We start from the raw sequence: 26,633 nt of genomic DNA on the forward strand, positions 1-26,633 counted from the left end.
TCAACAAACTACGTGAAGCTACACATAGCACAGCAGTACAAATGACATGAACACATCAACAGAAAACACACACATAGTAAGTTCACAATTCATTCAGAGAAACAAGCAAACTGCATAGGTACCCAATTAGAAAAAGTCCATATTTGCACATTTCCTACAGTACATAATCCACAGCATCTAGCGTTGGGCCAACACAGCAAGGAGAACATAGAGCTGAGGTGGTGACAAAATACAGCAGACCAATCCAGAAACAAGGAAACTGACTAAAAGGAAAGGCCAGGCAAGGCCATCCATGAAAACAAAGAGGAAACAATGGTATTGGTCTCAATTATCACCTCTGATGAATGCAAACGTCTAGAAAGACTTGCACTGTGAAAACAAACCTCCACATGCAGAGACACCAAAGCATAAAGCAGCATGTATTGCTGTTCTCAGCTCCCAAGAAGCAGAGCAGCCTACTTGATTCTGGCAATCAGGACAAAACACTTCTACTTGATGGAATATCTCCAGATGACAAAGGAATTGACACCGTCACCTGCATTACACTTGAACTTTGAGATGGCTCACTGTGAACTGAGAACTGCACAAGATAGTAGAGCAGAATGACTACTTCCTTACTCAGTGAACTCGGACTCTTTTCCCTTGAGATTAAGCAAAACTTGCAAGCTATTTACAGGAGGAGGAGGGGAGAACAAAAAAAAAGAAAACCAACAAACAACACAGCACGTAACCAAAACTACACAACTGCTATTCATTAGACACTGATGAAAACACATGCAGGATGCTGTATTAGTTTTCTGTTGTATACATGTTTGAAATTACACCTTGGATTGTAACTCGTTTCAGCAACTGAGATCTATTGTGAAGACAAGTGAAAAAAACATTCCACAATCCTTTCAATCTGAAAGACTATCACCAGCTAATAATTGTCAGGCCACTGAACAAAAGTTCCATCTAATCAGTACAAGGAACCATCTTAAAAACTTAAAATCAAATTCTCAAATAACAGCTATGAAGAATATAGGTAGTTCTTGAGGTGATTAAAAAAAAGCAAAAATAAAATACAGCCACAGTTCAGACCTACAGTGAAGGAGGAAAATTGCAATTCATGCTACTCTGAACTCTAGAATCACAACTGAGCTAACTGTGGCGACAACCATTCATCCTCTGTAACATTAGGTGTTTGAGAAAGAGATCATCTGAGCTGAAAAATATTCAGGTTTTGAAAGTTGTTAATCGTAGTCCAGTAGGCCTGGAAACCAAAGCTTTGCACAGCCAAAGAGGACAAAAATCTTCTGAAGTATTAGCTAAGTATAATACAGAATGTGGAAATTCAGAAGTACAAAATACTGTGGGAAAGGCAACAGAAAACAATCACTGCCATTATTAGCATGGATTGAAGCTGTAGAGCAATACCCCAAAGTTGTCATCTGTATATCAGAAGCTGGAAAAAAAAAAACACATTAATAACAGATTAATGATCCAAACACACAGTAGTCTGAGTTGGAAAATGTTCCATGTTAAAATCCATTTGCATTCATCAGCAGAAGCTATTACAGAAGTGATTTTGCTATGAGGTCTATCATTACTGTAGGATGAATCACTATGAGGTCACCAAGATTCAGCCCAAAAGCATCCCATGGTTAGCAAGCTCAACGTGCAATAACAGTATACACCACGTAACAGCTAAGAAAAAAAAAGTTAGGTAACACAATTACAAGAACTTTATTCATTAACAAATACCAGAGTTGAAACAGCCAGATCCAAGTAAGAGATGTCTAAACACGGTGCACGCCTTTTTAAACCAGAGATGATAACCAAGAACAAGGTATGAATGAAATTTGGCCTTCTCCTTCAACAGAGATCAGCATACCATTTTATCAAAACAAACAAAAACACTCAATACAGCCCATGACTGAAGTGAGAATTCTTGATACAGTGTTAAAGTAATAACACAGGTTAACAAGAGAGTAACTGAAGTTTTGGGGGAAGGTGTTTACATACTGGCTTACAAGACAAAAGATAGGCAAACTGAAGAATTATCTTCAGAACAATCCTCTTTCAGGTGAAATTTCGTGACCAACTGTTCAAACCAGCATAAAATACTTTTGAACATCAATAGTCCCAACAGATCCCAAACCAAAACCAAAGCAATGACTGTAGTGTAAAGCCTCCACGAAGCAGGCCATCTGCCTAGGTACAGAAGGTGTCAGAAGCAAAGCGGACTTAGAAGAGTTTGTGCCTCATCATTGCATAAAGTTACAAATGCATAAAGATACAAATTTACGTTTACCAGAAAACAAACGACACCAAGCAACGGAGGAGATCCAACAGGAATACTTACATCAAGAGCTGCAAATCACACCCTAAGATATACAGGCTCTCACTTAAGTTTAATCAACTCTGTCAAATGCTTTCTGAACTGCTTCTTAAATTAGAGTAAAATTCACAGATCTGAGTGGTATTGAGGTATTAAAGGCTGCCCTTGTATCTCCCACAGCAAGACCAGCACAGATATATTTTAGTTCTCTAGGAAAGGACTGAAGTAGAGTACTCTACTACAGTAGAGTTTTGAAATATTTAATTATTAATATCTCTTGATATCTAAACATTATACACAAACTATGATTATTAATTCCATAAGAAACAGCTTTTGTATCATTTAAAAAGCTTCCATAAGAATGTTTTCTTTTAAAAATAATTAAGAAATAGTGCTGCAGAGGTGCCAGGTGTAGACAACAGAGAATTCAGCCATTGCTATTTAATTCTCTATTTAACTCATGATTTCATCTCCTTTTTTAGGCACAGGAATCCCTCCTTACAAAGCAATAAGCTACCTTACAGACACATGTAAATTCATTCTTCTTCAAATAAGAATTTGTCATATTAAATCCTTCAAACTGTTTTAACCCTTTCATAGCTTACAATTTGGTGTGAAACTATTAGACTCAAGTGGAAATTCCAAATTGTTCTGCCTCCAGAACTCTGCAGCCCTTTGCCAAGTTACTTGTAGGCTCCACTCTCCTCTTCCCTTGCAAGTACAAACTAACACAAGTTCCTCAGTCCAAAGTTTGTGACAATACAATGAATCCAGTATCCCCTTCAAAGCAGATTAGCTAAAAGGTAAAGAAAAATGGCTTAAAGCAAACCAAACACTTCTATTGCCTATCTCTCACTAGTTTGCCTTAAGATCCCAGCTTTGCTCATTTTTGCCTCACACCAGGCAGTACAGTAGTGAGATGGGCAACCTCCCAGCTAGACACATGCAACGGAGGTTCAGAATCCTTTAACCTCTATTTTTGTTCCACCAAAAAAAAAAATAATCAAGATTTATGAAAGAAGAAAACAAGAAGAAAATAAAATCTGTTGGCAGCTTATCTCCTTCTTGCCTTTCTATGTCACAGCTCTTTCCTCTGCCCATATCCTTCCCCATGTAAATTGTTCTCTAATAGGCTTTACATTTGTCATTGTGCAGATCCCTGGCATTACGAGGGAACAAAAAATGTTAACAGGTAATTATAATACTTTCCCCACTGTAAATAATACAAAGCTTCTTAGATCTCCAGAAGAGATGCAAAATTCTGACAACTCGAAGGTTAGCCTTTAAGAACGCAGCCCTTCCCTTTACAAGATACAAGAAATGGATCATCCTGAAAAACTCATTCTCTTAGTATTTCCACTGCTGGAGAGCTGCAGAGAGAGTCAAAGACAGTCACCACTTGCAATCAGTTGATCTTTGCTATGTTTTTTTCCCTTCCTGTCAAGAGAAGGGGATTCCACTTCCCCCAGAAGCTCACTTCCTTCCCAATATAAGGGAAAGGAGATGGCAACTATTCTCAGATGGCTGTTTCTGTTGGTTTGTGTAACAATCTCTTCAAAACAAAAAAGAATTGGTTGCCAAATACAAGAGGAAAAAAAAAACAATCAACATTAATTCAAATCTGTTCTAAAAGTCACTGCTGTGCCTACAAAACAGCCAACCAAAAGTAACAGTCAGAGTACATGCACACATACAGTTTGATTAGTAGTAGGGAAAAGTCTGATTCTATGCATCATGAGAATTAAACATTAATGCACAGAGCAGCGCCCAAGCATTGCAATCTAACAAAGAACACAGCATCTCACAGGCAATCGAGTGCCACAGTTCCTTCCCTATCACAGAGCCCATCTATGAAGTGATGTTATTTTCTGCAACTGCTTTTTGCTGAAGCAATGGAGAATGAGTTTCAGTGCCCTAAGAACACAGAATATAAAGTTAAAATTAAGATTGACCCTAGACGTCAAAAGACAGAATTATAATTTCAAACTGAAAGTTTAAAAGAAGTCAAGCCATGATATATAAGGCTAACAAGTGACTGTTGCTTGATACTAAGTAGAACCTCTGCAGAGTAGAGATAATACTACATGTCCTCCAATTGTGCATTTTCCACAATACCACAAATTTGTGCATATACTACAATACTGGCTTGAAGGTAAAAAGCAATCACCTGTTTTATTCTCAATTTGTTTCATCTTACACCAAAGTTCTATAGTACGTTTACTTACTCACCTGACTGCAGTCAATGTCAGTCTGTAACTAACTTCATGTTTTTTGAGTAATTACATGACCCAAGTAATTGCAAAGCACAACTAGAGGTTCACCTGCACTATGCTGATTTGAATACACAATTCTTTCTGCTTTGAATGAGCTACTGTTATCAAGAGGTTCACGCAACAACTTCCACAACATGAAAAGAAGGCACTCCTTTCTCAAAGAAGCCACTAATTTCTACCACAATAATACACTCTTCCGAAGCATGGTGGAAACTGACCTCTTTTTCATTTGCCAACTACTTTTGATACTCTCTAAATCATTCAATTAGTCACAGAGCTAGAAACATCAAAGGAAACACAAAGAGGAAGGGAATCCAGAATCTAAACAAATCACACGTTAAGAAGATATTCATGGTACACAACCTCAGTGTTTTAAAGCAGCAAAGATTCTTACAGCTACAATTCCTGCTTTGAGGAATGCCCTTGCCCTCTTTCCCAAACTGAAGTGAAAATAAATAATCATGCTGTGCGTTTTATAACTCTGGTGGGTTGACCCCAGGCAGCAGCTAAGCATCCACACAGCCAGATCGAGGGCAAAAAGCTAAGAAAAGCATCCAAAGTATCCTTATGTATATGTATAAATTATACCTTTCTATGCAAAAGAGCTGAGGGCAATTTTTCTCCCCAAATTATCACATCTTCATGCATTGCGCAGATACAAGTTCTGAGACAATCTCTTGCTATGCCATGCATAGCAATGACACTATTGACATCTTCAGGAGTAGGAGTCTCCCAGGAGTACATGACAGAGCAGCTCCCTCCTCCACCCTAATGTTCCTGAAATAGACGAGCCATTGCTAGAAAGCATTTTTCAAAAAGCAGAGTTTTCTAGATACTTAATATGGAGAGGGAAAGCAACTGACTCCCATGAAACTACATTTCAAAAGCTTACAAAAAGACAAACAAGCCTGGTCTTTTCTTATTTAAAATTAATTAAAATACCAGTGCTTCCTGATTCCATAAAGCTTAAAAATCAAGATCAAACCAACTGTGTATTATGCTGTTAGACAACACTTTGTCTAGTGTCACTGAACACATTTATTTTTCAAAGTACCTCTAAATTACTGTCTTGCAGGAATATGTGCTGTCTCAATGTCTATAAAAGAAATCTTCACAGAACTGGAGTCCAACATGGAACAATCGCAATCCATGTCCTTTTCCCCTACTTCTTTCTCTCCCACATACTGAAATCTAGCAATACCTAATAAGACAAATATGTATTCCACCATTTCTTTTTTTTGTTGTTGCTGTTGTTCTTCAAAGAAGGAAACCACAGCTTCTTCGGTTTCTGCAGGAAGAGCTTTTTTTTTTTTTTTTTTTTTTTTTTTTTTTTTAAACGCTGCAGTGATAGCTATGCTCCACTGGGGTACATTTACAGAGCCCCTGGACCAGTGCGACACCGGGACGGGAAGCTGAGCAGTACCGAGGGGACTTCAGCAATACCACCTGCCGTTCCCAAGCGGTGCAGCACAAGATGTCAGCTACGTGAGCCGCGGGGATGCTTTGCTCAAACTTTTAGGGTGAACAGCATCCTATAGTTGCTTTTACTTACAGAAAAAAAAAAAAAAAAAAAAAAAAAAGGTGAAAGGAATGAAGGTCGTGGGCTAATAGCTGCGTTAAATACTGTTAATAAACACAGAGAATACGTATCCCGACTATGTACCACACACACTTCCGAATTAACAGCAAGTCCTGTATTTACCGTAACGTTCAAGTTGCCTGGAAACTTCAGAGGAGCACAGAGCCGCAATTAAAAATACATTTCCCGAGATCTCCCGCAGCACCAGGTCCCCGCGGGGTCGGACACGGACACGGCCACGTGCGGGGCTGCAGCTCGGGGCCGCACGAAGGGCCGCGCGGGGCCGGGCCGGGCCGAGGGCTGCACGCCCCGCTCGCCGCATCCCGGCCTCCCACCGAGCTGTCACCGAAACTACCTCGCTAAGGGCTGCAGTGGGCAGCCTCCCCTCCACACTGACATTGCCATAAAAGTCAAAAAGGCGATTAAGGGAAATCGCGACCCTTATCTGCGAACCTTTATCTCCTTCAAAAGCGCGCAGGACCCGCGGGGAAGTGGGACAGGAGAGCCCGAGGCGCAGAAGTGTGGCCCAAACACTTCTTCAGAAATACCCCACTGCCATCCCGGCCCCCGGCGGGGGAGCCCCCCCCCCCCCGCGGCTGGCCCCCCCCTCGGCCCGGCCCCGCCGCCATACCCCCGCCGCTCACCGTTCCTCAGCTCGTGCGTGACGGTAAGCAGCGGCCGCTCGCTGCCCTGCGCCGAGCCCGAGGGGCCCTCCATGTTCTCCCGGGAGGGCGCTCCCCCGCCTCGGCCGCTCCCCGCGGGTGTGTGCGTGGAGGCGGGGGGCGGCACCCAGCCCCGGGCGGATTTTATTTCCCGGGGACGCTGCGAGGAGCCGGAGCCATAGGCGCACGGCGAGGGAGGGAAGGGAGGGGACTGTTCTCCCTCCGCCTTGAGGTGGGGAAGGGGGAAGAGGGGGGGGGCGCGCGAAGAAAAATAAATAAATAAACCCGACAGCAAGCAGTTAGTAAAATACGGGGCGGCACACACGTAGGCTGCCCTCCCTCGGCCCTCAGAGCCGGCCCATGTCCTTGCCGCTCCCCTCCTCCCTGCTCCAGCCGCCCAGCGGCAGGGAGCCGAGCCGAGCCCAGCCCGCCCGGGATAGGCTGAGCCGTACGGGGTGGAGGGCTAAGCGAGCGCCGTGGCCGCTCCTCTCAGCGCCCCATCCCTGCCCGCCCAGCCCTCATTGGCGCGAGCGCTCGAGAGCGCCCGCGGCTGTTGGGCAGAGATCGTTCCGCGCACCGCCCCCCGCCCTTCCGCCGAGCGGCGCCTTCTCTGATTGGCCCAACGGCTGCGCCAATCGCCGGCTCCGCCTCCTCGTTCCCCATCCCGCCATCGCTCTACTCCCTAATCTTGTTTGTAAACATTCCCTCCCGCCTCTCCTACATCCCCCAAACCGCCTGAGGGCGGGCGTTGCGTCGCCTAGAGAAAAAAAGGAGCGCGCTGATTGGTGTCTGGGATTGCCAATCATCTGCCATCTCTCTGTACTGCGGGCCGGTTCCATCGTATTGGGGGGGGCGGGGGGGAGGTTGGACGCCTTCCCACTCGTAATGGCGGCGGGGGGATCCGAGCGGCGCCCCGCCGTGCGTGGGGAAAAGGGAGGCAGCCTCCTGACGGCAACGACCGGGCAGCGAAGGCAGGGGCAGGGAGAAACGGCGGAGGGGGGTGGTTCCCGGAGGGCGATGGGCTGCGGGCCTCCCCTCAGGAAAGGCGTGTGCGGGCCCACACGGCACGGCCCGGCACGGCTCGAATGGAGTCAGGTCGCGCTGCCCACCTCCTTGAGCCGAGGCAGCGGGAGAGCAGCCGCCCGCCCGGCACGCCGGTACGTCCCGGCACGGCAGCGCACGGCGCGCGCGTGCACGGCGCGGAATGCCGTGGCCTCACGGCGTGGGAGCGCGTGCGGCGCTAAGGGGGTGGGAGGAGGCGGGAAGGAGCGGGGCGGGAGTGGCCCCGGCGCACCGAGCGGGGCTGTGGGTCTGCGCTCACTTGTTCGGTGTCAGTGCTGTTTCTCGGCCTTAGACAAGAGTACAAGTTTGCAACACCGTGTCACAACAGCAGCATTCACACGTGAAGTCTTAATTCCGGTACAGCAGTCATCGGTGAAATAGAATGTCTTCTGCTGATCCTTCCTTCATGTTCCAGTATCACATATTTCTTGGTGTGTGTTTGTATGCACAGATATCTAACTGTTGTGTGTTCGTACGTAGCTATACACTGCCTGAGGGGACACTGAGTTGAGCTATTTGAAGTTGATCAGAGATTTCCACTATCTTTCTACTTCAGCAGTCTTTAAACACCATGTCTTGATTTTAATTTTAGGTGGGCTTTTTTTCATGTTGTTGTGGATTTGTATGTGTGTGTGTGTTTTCAGACCAAAAATACATCAGTTTGCTAACTTCTGTCACTTAATGTCAAAAATTACACTGCCGTATCTCTATTGCAGAGGTAGCAAACGTTTCATCATCATTTCCCCTGCAGCAGAGAAAATAATGAAGATGCAAAATAAATGGATGAAGTTAATTGTTACATTTTTGCATCTTTGTAACTAGTGGCTCCTTGTAGTGGGGTGCCTACTTCTCAAGGAGGAGTAACAACTGCTGATTATTCTTTGTCCTAGCCCACATCTTAGGGACTGGCGCAGTGCCCTCCGGCAGCTCTGTGCTTCGGAGGGCCCCTGGAAACCTCGGCAGAGAGACTGAAACCTGACTCCCCTCTGTTCTTTGCACGAAGCACCAGCAGAGCTGGCAACGAATTCAGTAGTTGCAAATAGTTTCAGATGTTCATAGCTTTACAGACTTTATCTGCTTACTTTCCTCATGCTGAGGTATTCCCTTTTTTCCCTTTAAATGTCAGGTTAAATGGTATAGCAACTTTAACTAGTGAGGTGATAACCCTAACAAATCTAACCAAGGTTAGTGATCCATTATGGTAGCTGCGGACTGTGCTTATAGCAAAACACACAGCTTGCTCTATATGCTCTGTCTGGGCTTGGAAAAAAATACTGCATGAGCTGAAAGTTTGTTGTTGTCACTGAGAGACTGTGATTTGCGTGCACTTTGGCAAAAGCAAAGCCAAATATTAACACATGGAGATTTTTATGTAACAGTATCTCCCATGTTAAAATATATTTTTTGCAATAGGATTCTCCCATTTTCACAAAAAGAGCAAAACTTCCCAAGTGAATGCTTGGAAACAAACCCACCTCTTGGCATACGTTATGACAGAAGGACTATGTTGACACTGAAATACAAAACCTCTCATCTATTCTAGAAGTAGAAGAGTATGCATAAGATTTCATTTGAACTGAACTTTTGGGAGTAAGAGATAATAAAACTTGGTCAGTGCTCAATTTAAGGGTAGGCGTACTTTCAGTCAAATGGTCCAGGTGTAGCAGCCTAGTTTAATTAATACCATCCCTTTTGTCTTTGAAGCAGCATCATGTGATTTTATGGCTATTTGTAAAAGGATACCGTTTTTTACCCTTAAGGGTAAATAGGATTTACAGGAAATATACAGACTCTATCCATACCAGTAAATGAAGTAGAGCAGGATTTGTTATCCAGGTGTCAAGTGCAAGTGGCATGACATAGCATGGCATGGTCTGCATGTATACAGCTAAATTATTTACCTGTGAAAACAGGGTGGCCTTTTCCATACTGCCTGCTGGATTTAGACAGATTGTAAAGTTACTGAGCCATGCTGGCCTCCAGCTTGTATGAGGACGTTGACTCAGGGAGTACTAGTCAGGGGCCCAACTGTGCCATGCCAGCAGTCAGAAGTGTGGGCAGTTGTGTGCCAGCCCTCAGATTCTACCTTTGTTCCATTAAAATCACTAGCATAGAGAGTCAGTCAGATGAGGGAGGAAATTGACTTGAGCCTGCAGCTGAAGCAGGCATGTGAAAGTACAGAAACAATGATGGGCTATAGACCCACAGGGAATACAGAATGGTCTATAACAGATTTCTTTGTAGTCTGAAGAAGTAAAACCACCTTTGCTATGTAAACTGTGCTTTTAGAAATGCTGCTCTGAGTGCAATTTAACTGACTGAAAATGTTATTTGCATTTTAAATAACCATTCAGGTGTGTGCAACAAAAAATACTACTTGGCGTAACTGTGTTCAATACATTACTTCTCCAATGTGAAGAGGCAAAGAAATATTTAATGTAAAGACAATTAAAGACTACAATGTAATGAGAAGTTTAGTGTAGATGTATTTTTTTTTACACAGTATTTTCAAGCCAAGTTGATATTCTTGTGTACAACAAGAGCAACCTGACAGATCGATCAACCAGCAGTTCAGTGTTTGGGCTGAGCATGTGCTGCAAGTTTGGGAACATGGAGTAATAGAGTTCTAAAGATAGATGTCCCTTCTCTACCCCACAGCACAACTGTTCAAAAAATATGTATATTCACTTGCCATTCCTATTTTCAAAAGGAGAGAGGAAAAAAATGTTGTGGGAAATACCCACATCACACGAAGATATAATTGAACAGTTTTTTAAAAATGTCACAACATTTCCTCTTTGGTTCTAAAAGAGGTTATATGCCAAGCAGCTTTGAGAGCTGAGGTGCAATTGAAGTGCTCAGTATACAGTCTTCTCAGACGAAATGAGAGAGAAAGAGAGAAGAAAATGAGTGCTGTACCTGCCTACTTCCAGGGTGTCACTGCTTCGTAATATCAAGGTGCTTGATTTATTTATTTTCTGAAGTGGAGCTGCATACAAAAACAGTAGCTTTTATGATGCTAAGAAGGCATCTAGCACTTTCTTGTGGTCATTGAATTGTTACAGGTGTAGGTGCTATTTTCAAAGTACAAGTGTTGGAAAGCTGGATATGAAGTGTTTCCTTTAATCAGCCCGCTGAGAATATTTGCAGAGCAAGGGAAAAAGAGGATCAAATTTTGGAAAGCAAAATATAAATTTAAGGAAGGACTCCTCATGAAAGACAGCCATAAAATAAAACAGACTTTGGGTGAAATTCTAATATGGTACTAATTTGTAGTTTTATCTGCATTTAAGAGCTCTGTTGTTGTTGTTGTTCTAAATCTGCAGTTGAGCTTTTGTGCTTGCTAACTGTCAAAAAGTAGATAGAGTAGGTAAATTTGCTGTTTAAAGCATTTTTGTATGAAACTGCTCTGGCTGAGAGTTTTATGTAAAACCACTTAATGTCATACCATGAAAGGAGAAGTTATGCTAAGCATCCAAGCCCAATCTTTTTTTTAACGGAAGTGGTACAGCTTTGTCAGGAAATGGATTCTTTCTTTAAAGAGTGAATGATAAGTGATGAAGATATGTCACTGATTCTAGGGTTATACCTCAGCATCAGCATGTATTTCTATGTTTAGACTTAAGTCCTTCAGTTAGCGTTCATTTCTTCACTGAAAATTCACTTGTTTTTTTCTTCAATTATGACACATCTACTTTTCCTAGCAACAGTTTAAAAATTTTAATTGTTAAGAATGCTTGTAAAAGAGAAATAATTTAAAATGTTACATTATTTGCTTTCTGATGTGGAAAAGAAAAATTAATGAACACTATTTAAAAATGAAAAACTACCTGTTAGAAGTAGAAGGTTGTTTCAATTTCTGATCTGCATAAATGCTTAAGCTAGATAGGGGTAGAATTTGTGGTTAATAGAAAAAATTGGTTTTTGGGTCATAATCCTCACTCATAATTTAAATTATTTTCAAATTTGTCATTAAAACCATTAAACCTCTGAGTAATACTGATGGCAGTGTAACTAAACCCCAAATCCTTTTCAGAAGACTCGTTTGTGAATTCTTTTGAATTTGAAATTTGAATTTGAAATCTGACTGTACATGTTGGAGACGGGGACTTTAAGAAGGAAAAGCTAATCAACATGATCTGAAAACTCCAGATGAGGAAATTGAAACTTTTAAGTCAGCACACAGACCACAAGTACATCTTGATAGTTGCAGAAGCCACGCATCTGCTCTCCACCCCCAAAAAAGGAAGCAAAAAACATGAGGGGGGGAAATAGAAGAATAACAGGCAAAGCTTGAAGGTATGAGCTGTAGTTCTTAAAGAGATCCTACAAAAAAGGAGAGAGAAAGTACTGCTTAATGAAGAGGGGAGGGCAGTTTATGAAAAGCATAAATGAAAACTAATAATAATTTCCACTTTTTTTTCCTACTTACATATTTAAGCATATTATGTCTGTTAAAATGCCATAGAGCAAAAAAGCGATCAATGAAGTGACCAACACTGCAGAGATTCCTTGGTTATTTTTTCCTTTACCTTGACAAAAGTTACATGGTTATTGATTCTGAAACTACTCTTTTAAAGAGACAAGATGCACCTTTTAATTGAAATAGCAGAGATGGCTAAATAAGAGAACTGTATTTCAGAGTCTGGTGGTATATCTCTAGGAGTTGGGAAAGAACTTGTAATAGGATACTGAGCTCTTCAGAAAAATATCAAAACCCTCTACTAGTTTCAGGTATTGTACTAGATGATTGGAGAGCAACTCTCAGCGTAGTGTAATATATTACAGTATAATATAATATAATAAATATAATATAATATAATATGATTTAAGATAAGCAGCATTACAACTAAAAAAAAATCTCTTCAAAAGGCCCAGGAAATTGTTTTGATGAAAGATTTGAGAGAGACTATCATTAATTTTGAACAATTATGAAAAAATTAAACTTCATTATAAAAACAGCTTTTAGACATGATTCTAATGATACACAGCAGGTACAAAATATTATGGTGAAACATAGTTGATAAAACAAATATCTGTAATAATAAATCAGAAATTTTCAATAGCTCCTAAAAAGTTAATCTAAATAATCTTTAAAAAGGGAGAGAAGGAAGAATTGTTACCTATTATCTCCTGCATGGAATGTTGTCTTTTCTGTTGGATCTGCCACTATTTCATATTCAAACCCAGAATGTGAAGCACAAGTCTCCTCACCTCATTGTCCAGTGAAATACTTGCTGTGGGTGAGGGACGTGAACCACACTCTAGCAGTTCTTTGAGTTTTCAGTAATCCATGTGCAGTGTAACTTGGACTTAACCACTTGTTCTCTGAGCAGCATGGATTTGCAGTGTGCCCTTATGTTCCCATCAAAACATTTGTTTTGAGCAGGTAGTGAGATGCAGTATTTTCCTAATTTTTTGGATAATAAATTAGTTAAAACTGTTCCCCTGTGTGACTGTATTTCTCTTTAAAAAACTATGTGATTGAAGACAGTGCACAAGTATAAGATATTCATTTGCTTCATATGTTAGACAAAAATGCTTTCTGATAGCAAGTGTTAACAGGACAGAATTATGAATTGAATTGGTCGTGAGCCCACGGTGTTCACTGGAGTTCTGGAGTGTTATCTTTGATTAGAGGGAGTAGATGAAGGATATCTCTGCAAAAATCATGATTCACAGATAGATTCACAGAATCCCTCCCATTTGACAAACAGACTGTTAATCCCTTATTTAATCTTGTATTTCAGGCCAAACCGGTGCGGTTCTTTCTGCAGCCTTTTAAGCACCCTTTCTGACTTCAGAGAGCCCATGAAAAAGTCATCATTCCCTCTCAAAGGCAACAGTTGCCTAATCTTTCCTCTGCCTCTTTTTCACTGCATTCTCGTCCCTCTGCATTCTCACCCCACCTGCACAACCCCAGGGAAATGGACTTATTCTCCTCCCACCCCCAGAGACTTCCTGTATCTGCTATCATAGCAGCAACATTTGTCTTCAATTGCAGATCCAAGGATGTTACTGTCATAGTTCCAGGTGATTCTGAACATTACCATTGTTTTCTTCCTATTAGTGCTACTACCTGCCTGAGTTGAAGCTTTACATTGCATCCTTTCTCTTACTGTACATGAAGCTTTGGGTTACAACAATCTGTTTCAGTCCTGGTGATTTGATTGGTCTGTGGTTTTGTAAACTTCATTCCTGATGAGATTATTAAAAGTGACAAATAGAGAAATCATACAGTGTTATTAAAACAGAGCCCTCTCACGAATAACAATAAACCCAAAACATTTAAAGAAAGTCTGGCAATCCATCTTACTTAAATTCTACTACCACCTATTAACAGAATATCAGTTGCTTATTATTGGCCGTTTGCTTGAGAGCAGCTTTCCTCTTGTCATTCCAGTTTGATTCTTTGTCTTGCATCTATCTATTAAGTTCATATATTCATGCAATAAATATCTCAGTATTCCAGTTACCTACAGCATTCATAAACAAAGAAGCCGCACATCTATTCAAATTTACTTTAAAGTCTAAATAAATAATTCTAGATCTTATTTTCTGTATGGTATTGTATGTCAGAGACTCTTTTCAACAAAATTTTCGATCTAGAATTGAAAATGTAAGCTTATGGTTGTCACAAGACAAAGGTTCAGTGCAGTTAAGATTACATCACACTGCAGTAATGCTGAAGAGCTCTACCTGTAGAATGGTGCTCCTTTGTGCTAAGTAAAAAAGATGTCCCCCCAAATTTCCCATTCATGTAATGTGATGAAAGTCCCTAAAGCACAACTGAAAACTGGGAAAATTGATTTTTCCACTGAAAATTTTTCATCTGATAGTTACTATATAAGGCCAAATATTGATTCTCCATCAGAAGTGCATATCTTTTAGGAACTAAATGGTTCCTCTATATATGCATAGAGTCACAGAATCACGAGGATTGGAAAAGACCTCCAAGATCATCCAGTCCAACCATCCACCCATCACAGATGTTTCCCACGAAACCATGTCCTTCAGTGCAACAAGTAAGTATTCCTTGAACACCTCCAGGGTCAGTGACTCCACTTCTCCTCTGGGCAGCCCATTCCAGTGCCTGACCACTCTTTCGTGGGATAAGTCTATATTACAGATTACTTATAAGATGGACAACTGTGATCTGTGGGCTCTGAATTCAAGGTGACTGAATTTAGATGCATATTTGTTAATACTCTCAGATTTTTTAATACATATAGATTATATCCTAAACTGTACCTGCTTAATATACTTTGTTTTGCACACTTTCTTTTGTATATTTAATCACTATAGAAAAGTCATACTATTTCTTAAACGTTAAGATATTCATTTTAAAGTGTATTAAAATAGCAGTCTTGAAATAACTCTCTTTAACCGAGAGCAGTTTATTTTTATGTGATCAGCCATGAAATGAATGCATAGATACGTGTGTTTAAGTACTCATATACATATATGTGTGTGCATTCACTGTGTACATATATATATATATATGCATTCAGACATTTTTCTGTTGAGAGTTTGAAACCAAGTACTGATAGTAGCAGTTTCCTCCTTCAAAAGGAGTGGAAAATATTTGGTAATATTTTCCAGACCATGGTTGCACCTGCTCAGAATGCTTAGTGATTTTACTTTCCAGTAATTGAAAAGAAAATGCATATTTATTATTTGATTAGGACACCACAAACTTGTTAACTTTTATATATGGATTCATATTCTTTTATAGCTTTTGGTAAGCTACATTTTGTATGTAAAATACAAATGTATATAATGTATGGTTCTGCAATACTAATTAGAATTCTTATCAAGGGTTTTATCTTGTCCCATACACATGTATTTATAAAAACTATGTGATATATTGCATATGTCTTCTTCTGTCTTGTCTTTAAATTCGCTTTTCTCCCCTGGCATATCATTTTTTACTCAAATTTGTGTGTAGTGTATAGCTTGTTCTCAAAATCTTACATAGGTGAAATACAGTACAGCAGATGCTTAAGAACTTTGTCTGCCCTTGAACTGAATAGGACTACTTATCTCTACTATTTATATTCACAGAAGTAGTATAGGTTTGAATGCTTATGTTGTAAACTTAGATACAAGATTTTATGCATATAACCTTACTCAAATAAATAAAAATAGTAATAGCTTAAATTTTGTTCTGTCCTCCTTCTATACAAAATACAAAATCAAGTCTCTATTAAAACATTGTATTATGGAACTAGAACATAGTAAGAAAAACACTCTGTAGTTCAGGTCTTTTAAAAATGTAAAACAAGGCTATGGATACCTTAGGCATTTTCAGCCCTTAGTTTCTTATTCTTTAGTAATGAACATCAAAATGATGACATTAACATCTCTTTCAAGTCAGCTAAGTGATACTGCAGTATTATGAATCATCGCTGTAACACTGAGCTGCTTTTCAAAAGCACAGTTTTGTGATGATAAAAGGTTTGAAGGTGACAAGCCTGCAGATCTTATTCTACTTACCCACAGAACATAGGGAAAGCTTCACTTGAAAGCCATCTTTCTCCTAAACAGTACTAACCATTGCAGCCATAGAGGATGTCATTCTCTAATTCATTAAGGATGACTGTAGTGGACAAGCACAGTTGCCCAGTGGGAAGATTACATTGTACGCAAGTCTTGAATGACTGTTCCAAGTTACAGAGAGAACAACTGGAAGCACAGGGGAAATTCCTGATGCCTCGTCTGCGGTACCAACAAGCTACAAAGCTCTTTTCCCATAATCAATGTGGTTACCATCAACTGATTACCATTAGCTGATTTACCATTAACTAGCAAATTCCTGGCTCCTACAGATGAGTGGACAATCAGGCCAGTGTAGCAAAACCCATTTGCTTGATCAAACTGCCACATCCTCCAGATTTTCTATCCAACGTGATACTGAAAAGCAGAGGTCCTCACATGTTTGCTTGCCATAGTTTCATACTGTCTCTATATAAGTATGGGAAGAAAAGCTGTGGATGAGGTATAGATCTTCATTTGGGTCCCATCACAGGGGACTTTAACTATGTTATTCAGGATTATAATTAATCCTGCAAGTTTTTATTCACAAGTTCAAAGATTTATGGGTTCTGCGTGGCCATCTATTGGGATGTGTAAGTGTGTAACATCTGTGTTTTCAGAGCTTGGGCATCATCACAGGGAAAAACCTAGCACAATTTTATTTATGGCAAATAAATTGGTCATTGCCAGCCTTAGAGAATATGCATCATTGTTGATTCTGCTGCTTATCACTATTACTTTTCATCAGCTGCCCTACTCAATCAGTGTTTGTCAGTCAGGCTATGCACAGGTAGAATGTAAATGTGTCTACAGGTTCCTGGCTGCACCAAACAGACCATCAAGGGCAGGTTCCAGATAACCATGGAGACATAGTTATGAAATAGTACCACAGCTGTCAGGTATGCAGTAATGAAAACATAGAAATGCAGCCATAATTTGTCTGAAATATTGCGAAGCCTTTTCAGTCAGAATGGATGCTGCAGAACAAAGCTGTCCAGGCATCCTTGATAATGCAAACTGCTATTAAATATGTGGGCAGTGTGGATCCTCCAAGATAAAGTGGTATGCACTCCAAGTGCATACCATTTGCCATCACATGGAATGGCTGCTGACAGCACTTCACCAACAATTCCTTCTGGAAGCTGCAATGATGTATTCTTGCACAGCCTGCCACTGACTGACCTTGTTATCCAAATGATACTGTTTAAGCCAAGAGTTAAGCATGTGAAGTTATGCTTGGTCCTGTTGGGTTCTTCTCAATAGTTCTTGGTCTAAGAGTTGAAGAAATCAAGTGGAACAAACAACCAATGTCTGTATCTCTCCATCAGAAATATTTGTAGAGGCAAAAATGTTTATGCTTGGTAGCTTGGTAGAGGTAAAATTAACCAGAGTTTCCCTGTATCTAGCCTACTGAGATACTTGCATTTCAAAAAGGCTCTCTTTGTGTGAATACTTAAGCTACAATAATTCTTTTAGGCACCATACCTGAGAAGTGCTTGGTGAGAAGCTAGAGATGGAATGACTTCACAGCTGTCAGTAGACATGTGTGAAATAGCATAATCCTTGCGGTAACATGAACGACCTGTACAGCAGGAGCATAGCATTATTTTTTGGGGGGAGCACAATACTATTTCTAGGGTGTGTAGAGAGCAGAACATCACTCACCTACTTACACCTGGATGGAATTCCTAGGAAGGAACAGGCATCCTGTCAGTGCTGTGATCATGCATGACATGACTGGGTGTAACCTAGGCGGTGGCATAATTTCTTATCAAGATAAGCACCTATGACTGCTGCTTTACAAACAAAGCAGTACAAGTCACTGTACTTTGCCCTATGGACTTCCATTTTCATTCCACGTGAGTAAGACTAGAAGAGTTTTCCTCACCTCAGGAATTTTTACCCAGCCAGTGCTCATCGCCTTGGTTCCAAAATGCAGAATTCTGCTGGTTAGGGTAGAAGACGGGGTGAAAAGCTGGCATTTATGGTCAGTGAGGACAGCCCTCCTGTGTCCTCAGGCTGCCTCAGCACCAGACGAGGCCTGGATGAAGTGCTCATGACTGGACACAGCCTGGAGAATTGTGGAGCAATTTTGAATCTCTTCTGTAGCTCAGAGTAAATTAGGCAACTGTATTTAAATTCCACCCTCATGTGTTCGTCGTTTTTTTTGTTGCTGTTGTTGTTTGTTTGTTTTTCCATTTCTTGAAGTTGAATAAGCACTTCACGTCATCTTAAATGAAAACCTCTGGTAGATCATTTGCTCTCTCTTCTTACAGCAGCTGGTAAGTATTTCTGTGAGCAAAGTCAAAGGCATGAAAGTGGTGCTTTTAAATCTTGATAAAGGTTCTTGCCTTCTCGAATGTGCATGTTTTATCCTGCTAAAGCTGCAGATAAACGTTCCAGTGCTTGTTGGTCTTGTGGTTATGTAGGATGAAGCAGGAGGCATGAAGGAACTAGGTATGATCCAAGGAGTTGGAAGGGTGCATGAAAACATGAGGAGGGTATAAAACACCTGAGAAGGATATAAAAGCCTAAACAACTCCAATCTTGTGTAGATTGTGTCCATGCAGGGGTAGGGCCTGAACTCTAGTTTCTGGAGAACTGGTTTCTAGGGAAAAGTTCACGGCCTGGGCTTTTCTCTAGTCTTTACCCAGATTTCTCCACATCAGTAACAATTTATTTTGTCCCAGAGTGGAAGCTAATTGTATAATAATATAAACATAGTAGAAATTCAAGGGATGAGTGCTGTACAAGATGTGCCTTGCTAACACACAGTGCTGTCTGACATGACTGCGTTGGAACTGGTGATTGCTTTCTGATTCTTGTTCTTGATATACTGGGAGAAACTAAACATTGTGTGTCTTTTTTTAGCAAGTAAACAATATTGCATCAAGGATGCACTGATTCTCTTACCAGTTGCTCATCTTGACACAATCTGCAGGATCATAAGTGTAGGATAACTGCTTTAGGCAGCAGAGAAAATACTAACGGAAACTCATTTAAAATTCTATTTGTGGTGCTTATTTAAGGTTCCTGAACTTCAAAGCCAAATACCCTGTGTTTCAAATGTAAAGTTAAATCTTAATTTGCTAGATGAACCACTGTCTGAAAATACACAAAGCATTTCCTCTTTGAAATTACACACAGAGCACTTCTGTGCTTTGAAATGATTCAAAGCAGATGAGGAGTGAAAGAATCGTTAATGGGTTCTTCAGATAAAGCATTACAAATATGGCTGTGAGACCTGTTTGGAAAATGAGATTAAATAAATTTTCAGAGAAGTTTGTGCGCTTTTCACAGAAGTCTTTTGGCAGAATTTCTGATGAGCTTCATAATTAAGCAACAAGTCTTTTAAAACCATGTTTGCATTAAGAAACCTCTGTAACCATATTCATACTAGGGCAAGGCGCAGTACACAAAGGGTTTTCATGGGTTATAATTAGTTTAGGTTACTTTCCATTAAGTATTAGCAAAGGCAGCCCGTGTGCTGGCTCATGTTTCAAGTGACCCTGCTGTTGCTGTTCTTGCAGCAATAGCTTTGGGTAAGTTACCTGCATGACAATGTCTAAAAAACCTACCCAACAGTGTTAAGTAATGCTCTCTGCATATTTTTGGTCACTGAGCTATATATGTCATCACCCTGTCTTGTTATCAAATTTTAAATTGAAAATAGGATAAAAGCTACAGGAAAATTGCAAGATTATATTCCGTAAGAGATTTCGGCTATTTGCAAGCAAGTCTCTTTGCTTTGAAAAATTGCAATGTTAAACCATATTTTTATGTATACCAGTGCCACTGAAAAAACAGACCTGTAACATCAGAAACTGTTAAAAACTACTTTCCAGTCTTCAAATTGACTCATATGTTACTGCTATCAGCAGCACATTTTACAGGCTGTAGATTCTCAGGTGATTCATTTTGAAAATTACAGAAATATTATATGTATATTTTATTTCATAAATTTTCTTGACACTTGTGAAGGCGAAACAGTCACACTGATGCTTCTGAAGAATATATGAATATGAATATGAATATAAATATAACAACACTAAAGGATTAATTTTTATCTGGAGTAGTTCAGCACAGCTGTATGGACACATCCACTGCACCTCAAAATTGAATCTTTCTGGCACTTAAACAGAGCGATAAACTGAGTAATTTACAGTGTGGATCTTGAAAGAATCTACACTCATCTTTAAATATCTGCAAAATTTACAGATTTGCTTTCTTATTTTGAAAACCCTAAGGTAATATAAAATCCTTTGCTTTACATGCTTCCTTTTTCAGGATATCAAAAGTGATTATATTGACAGATTATAAAAATGCTTTATAAACCTATAGTTCGGTCAAGAGTTTAATGTGAAGGTACATAATCTTGCAAGGATATTTAATTGTTCTGTTGACAAAAATTAGTGAGATGCAATGGAGAAAATAGAAATAAAGCTATGCTTAATCCAAGCCTATCATCTGTAATATTAAGAGAGCAAACATATATATGTATATGTATATATATGTATATATATATATATACATACATATTGATGCTGATACTGAGATTCAGTGGAGTCTGCATCTTAAAAGTGTACAAAAGTATTACTTATTTATTGTGTTTTTGTTTTTGTTTTAAATTTACGAAGTTAGATTACATTATTTCAGAAGAAGAATAGAAAAGTGAGTTTTAAGGATGAAAACTGAGGAAGAGTTTGAGGAGCAATCAAGAAAAACAGCATGGATGTAAATTGAAATGAGCTAGTGAAATGAGCTACTGACGTTCTGAAGTTGCCAGAAGGTGCAGTCAGATAGAGCAAGGAAGCAAACTCTAGGAGAGTCAGCCCAGCTTAGAGTTGTGAGATGAGGACTGAGCTCAGGGAGGACAAAGGCAGAGAGAAGCACATTGTAGACAAAAGAAAGAGGGTGAAAATGAAAAAGCCCAGGATGTGCATACAGTGGGGTGGTACAAGGAGATTACTCAGTCCATCAAACAGGCCATGTGAAATACAAGACTACTTCATTATTAAATTCAGTCTGTAACTGAACTTTTCTTGCTTCATGTTGGGTTAGAGATAATTTGGTAAAGATATGTGGATGCTGGTAACTTTTTTTAAGTATAGATGTACAATGTTTAACTCTTACGTTGGTAAACAGTAACTAACTTTGTTAGTAGATAAGGATTAAAGTTAAAAACTAGTGAATCACTAAGTGATTTGTCAGGGAAGGGTACTCCCCTGGAGAACATCAAGTCTTTTAGCGGAATAAAGTAACACCCCTCTCAAAATGCCTTTCACCTACCATGAATTGTGAGATTCAACGGAAAAAGAGCACATTCCTTACAATGAGTGATAAAGATGACTCTTAGAAACAGTCTACTACACTTAGTAGATGCCTCTTGCTCACCTCATTGCTCATAGTCACAGTACCCAACAACGGTCCTAAAAACTACACACAAAAATGCTTAATGACTTGATGTTTCTCTTGGCAAGAATTGATCACAGTTTCTGTATTCAAAAATATTTTTTTTAGTCTACTTTTCTGAAAATCATTTTTGCCTAGATAATGGTGCAGTCTGTACATCAGTGGGGACAAGATAATCAGGTTGTTTTTGTCCACCCAACTCCGCTAATGTGAGTGGTGCTGCACAGATGTATACTTAATCATAGAATCACCAAGGTTGGAAAAGACATCCCAGGTCATCTCGTCCAGCCATCACCTACCACCAGTGTTTCTCCACTAAACCTTGTAAAATGATATTTTACATTAAACTTAATAAAACCACATCTAAGACCTGTTTATCGAACCTTTCTGATCACCACTGTGATGGAAAGAATAGTTATTTTCCTGAATATGTGTATATTTTTTAAATACAATACTGCTTCCAACTTCCTTGTCAAGACACAGGAGTGCAGCTCAGAATGTGGCAGCGTCCTCACATCAATAGTGGGTGCCATTTTAATGGCTGAAGACAGCAAAGCATTTTAAGTCATTCATTTAGGTTCAGTATATAACACTAAAAATACATGTGAAATAATAAGTTGTGCTTCTAATGTGAAACCATATTTTAAAAAACCTGGTTATTTAAAAGTGATCGTGACACCTCAGTGTCCTGGAGAAACACTGCAAAGGATACCCTCAGGCACAACAGGCATTTCATAGGCCATGTAAGTATCTTAAAGGCTTTTTAACACTAATCTTGCACCTTGTCTTATCTGTACCGTTATCCATCACATCTACATAAGGTACCTGGTACTGTTACTTGAAACTATTTCAGAACAAAATAAAAGCAGTTGAAAAAGCTAGGCAAAGGAACAAGTGCTGGTTACTGATTAACAGCCCTACCAGACCATTTAGTTAGTGAGCTGCTCACAAGTCCCATGAAGATAGTCTCTCTGCTTTTTAGATATCCTGATGGGACAAAGTGGAGAAGGTGCTGTAAGACCTGAATAATCTTGGTACTTTTCCCTTGTCATCCCAAACAGGCCACGATCATTTTGTCCTCAAGCTCTTTTCCAGGTGGTCTTGGAGATGGCTGGGGAATCTAAGCTTAAGCGTGCCCCTAGCACAGGGAAGCAACATACTGTGCAGAAATTAGCCATTCTTGAGGAAGTCAGATAGCAAAAGCTACATTTTTACTGTAAGCATCTGAGTTTTTATTGTCTCTTCAAGTTCAATGACAAATAAATTAACAGAGACATAATCTATTACTGACATTATAGAGCAAATACAGTGATCTGAACTTACAGGTCAAAATTTTATCTTATAGGAGACTTTCCCCGTAGTTTTATAAAATTAGCACAGTGATCACAAATGGTTGTAAGGTGTGTTTTCTATCTCATCTGGAATAGGTGAGTCATCCTACTTTTATACAAAGGTAATGTTTAAATTACTTATTTCCTAACTAGTCAACATATCATATCATATCATATCATCAACAACATATCTTGCTGTGCAGCTAGGGGCAGTGTACACAGATTGAAACTACAAGATCAAGAGTTTCTATAAGGTATTTAGAGCCAGTATTTTGACACTACTGATAGTCATAGTCAAATAGCTTGCTATCCACTTACACTTTTATGAATCTAAAAAATTTAGGTGCCTAAATGTTTGCTAATAAAATCCCACTGGACATAAATTCTGTACACTGAGGGTCAGACTTTCCCAACATCACACTAGGGAATTTGTGGCAAAATACTGAACTGAAGACAGCTTTTGTCCCAAACTAGTTTCCTGAACTTCAGACTGTCTTTCAAATCCAAGTAATCTAGTAGTTCTTAAGATGTTTTCAAAGATTCTTAGAAATAAAGGATCCCTTGAATACATCTGTCTGAATGCATAATTCCAGATTGGTGTTAGAAATTCCCTTTGCAGTAAAAATACTACAGGCAGTTATAGGCCTGGATCAGAACTCAGCCACATTTCTCTATTCATATTCCTGTTATCTTAAAAATATGCACTTGGAATTGTTCAAGAATTTTGCAATGAAGACTATTGTTAATTGGCATATAGATCGATATCTAAAAGCAAAGAAGATGGGATGAGTCAGAGACAGTAAGTTAGAGTTCAAGAAAAATGTGCAAGCTTATTTCTTTTGGCTGACGATGTTATATAAATATGTCAGAATTAAGAATTGAAGATTTTTGAAGTCCAGATACAAAGCTCACTTAAATCAACCTCTCAGAATTCTGCAAGCTTTGGGAAATATTTTGGGCAGACAGCATATGATACGAGTTTAATTTCAGTCAAAATACATAATTGCTCTTTCTTCAAGTTAATTAAGGTATGAGTTACTCAGAGGTACACATTTTCATAATGAAGTGGCTCAAATGCATTCCACTATGGAGTGAAACCTTCTGCAATCATAGTTACAAGTACAAAATGTGGATCTTTAACAGAAAAGTTAACTTTTGCTGGAAGGCTGTAACATTTCATTGCACGTTAATTTACTGGCACCTTTAAAAAAAAAGAATAACGCATATTCTATCATAGAATCATCATAGAATCATAGAATTGCTCAAGTCAGAAAAAAACTTAAAAACCATTAAGTCCAACTGCAAAGTAACCTTACTACCCTAACTGTAACAACCCTCCTCTAAATATGTCCCCCAGCAAAAGGGAATCATCATCATTGCTTCTCATGACTGACATCAAGAATGGCTCCTCCTGAATTAAAGAAAAACTTGGAGGATGGTAATTCAGTTGCTTGGAGGATAGTTCAGTTTCTTTGCTTAGAGTGAGCATATGATTAGATAAACAAGCACATTATCTCTGAATTAGATCATGAAAAGCAGCCGAGGTTAAAATGATAAGGAGCCAAATTATTATTTTACTCTAAAATACATTTTACTTCTTCTTTACGGTGTTATGATAAACAATTTTAATTCTTGATACTTTAGGTTAAGAGAAAAATATTTCAACTTTAATAATACTGTAAAAATACACAATTTTAATTTCCAATATACAACAAAAGAGTAAGATACTGACTGTAATTTGGGTACTTATCTCTATTCCTTCTCCAGATTGAATGAAGTACGACTTAAACTTCTACATGTTTGTTTTCCCAGTGGGAGAATAGCCATAGGATTGCTTCCACATAAAGAATATTTGAGAAGTATAACAGATGTGAAATACGTTAAAATGACATTTTCTGAACGTAGTCTTTTTTTTTTACCACAAGGTTGCATTGCTAATTGTCTGAAAGCATTTTCAACAAATAAGTAATAGTATAGAATATATCTTGTAAGTTAATCCATTTATATTTTGGCAATTCTAATAACATAGCAAATTTTGGAAGAGTGAAGTCCAGAAAACAAAAATTCAACTACGAAAAAAGAAATGTTTATTAGGTTATAGGCTTGCAAAACTTGGTTTTTTATCCTGAATGTTAATGTGCACATCTCTGGCAAATTTACTGAAAGGTTCAGTTTGCTTTTATTCAGAAAATGTCAATGAAGTAACCTTTTAACTTTGGTTTGCCTGTTGGGTTATAACTAAAAACTTCTGAGTGATAATAAACTTTGTTTGGGGCATGAGAAGGAAATTTAAATCATGTTCTCCAGCAATTTAAAATGTTTTTTACAAGTATTTAAATTTGTAACTAACATCTTTCTGTTAAGGCCGAACAGATGCTTTTGACTGGAGGTTTGAAATCTCTCCTTCCTCATTTGCGAAGAATAATTCATTGCAGCAGAGTTCATAACAGGAATATTTCTGGAATGGCAGAAGGTAAGGCGACCTAACAGCTCCATATGGAGAGAGACTCTGTTTCGGACTCACAGCAACGTCTTTGCATATATTTTTTTCTTTTCCTGTTCATGATGTTTACAAAGGAATGTAGAACTCTCAAAAGCAATGAAGTAAATGAGATGAAATGTCAAGTTGACTTACATTCTTAACTTGTCCGGGTTTTTTTTAAATCACATTTTATTCCCCTGACACTGTGTTCTTAAATCACAAAGCTGGATTAGAGAAAATGTATCATCCTACACATGTAAAGTACTTGGACTCTGTTATGTCAGTGAGAACTTATGGATGCAGAAAATATCTGAAAAAAGGTAAATCTGGCTTTCCTTACACACATTATCATCACATTTATTAGGCCACATAATGTGTTCATCACAGACCTTGCTTTAATTAGTGCACAGAGATGTATGGTCACAGAAGTGATTTTTCTGATTCATTTGTTGCACTATACTTCTAAAGTAAGTATTTCTTGTTGCCTTCACTGTCATCCACAAAATAAATCAAAAAAGTCTTTCAAAATTTCTCTGAACTGGGACAACAGTGTGTTGAACTCATGCCTTAATTATCAGCATGTCCAGCTTAGCTAGAACTGTTCAGGAATATATTCATAGTGATGGATACATAATGAAAGTATACACTTCAGCTGATAAGAGACGTGAAAAATATCTTTTCATTATACAAAAAATAAGGATAGTTATCAGGAGGAAGAATAAAGGTACCTAAGAGTCGGTAAAAAAAGCTTCCTGGCTTTAGAGTATTCCTGGAAGTTGCCTACAGACTCAGTCTGACAGAAGTGAATAGCATTTCAAATTCAGTGCTCTCCAAGTTCAATTCACTGACTAAGGCCATAATTTTAAGAATCTGTGAATATAATCAGCACAGTAGAAAGTGCCTGTAGGTTTCACATGGGCAGTAGGGAATGAGGCTGTAGGGTAGCTCAGTGTAGTCTTTTATTCTGTGGTTATATT

The 26,633-nt window shown here is 39.2% G+C and overlaps 2 protein-coding genes across 5 annotated transcripts in view; one reads left to right on the forward strand and one right to left on the reverse strand.

Annotated features, from left to right (window-relative positions):
• The window catches only part of RPS6KA5 (ribosomal protein S6 kinase A5), a 62,846-nt gene extending 55,630 nt beyond the window's left edge, over positions 1–7,216 (reverse strand). Inside the window, exon 1 of the mRNA XM_042813597.1 lies at positions 6,817–7,216. Within this exon, the coding sequence (XP_042669531.1) occupies positions 6,817–6,889 (73 nt within the window). The 5' untranslated portion in view covers positions 6,890–7,216. The remainder of the gene's footprint in view (positions 1–6,816) is intronic.
• A 696-nt stretch (positions 7,217–7,912) lies between these two features.
• The window catches only part of DGLUCY (D-glutamate cyclase), a 39,386-nt gene continuing 20,665 nt past the window's right edge, over positions 7,913–26,633 (forward strand). For 2 of the 4 annotated variants that reach the window (XM_042813228.1, XM_042813229.1), the window contains exons 1-2: positions 7,913–7,991; positions 25,539–25,647. In XM_042813228.1, coding sequence (XP_042669162.1) covers positions 7,920–7,991; positions 25,539–25,647 — 181 coding nt within the window. In that variant the 5' untranslated portion in view covers positions 7,913–7,919. Of the gene's footprint in view, positions 7,992–14,888; positions 14,922–18,242; positions 18,714–25,538; positions 25,648–26,633 lie in introns of those variants that run through there. The other 2 variants (XM_042813231.1, XM_042813230.1) reach the window with 2 other exon arrangements.

The sequence above is a fragment of the Centrocercus urophasianus genome, unplaced genomic scaffold, assembly GCF_019232065.1.
Source record: "Centrocercus urophasianus isolate 14NV4802_14NV808 unplaced genomic scaffold, USGS_Curo_1.0 seq_14, whole genome shotgun sequence".
Taxonomy (NCBI): Eukaryota; Metazoa; Chordata; class Aves; order Galliformes; family Phasianidae; genus Centrocercus; species Centrocercus urophasianus.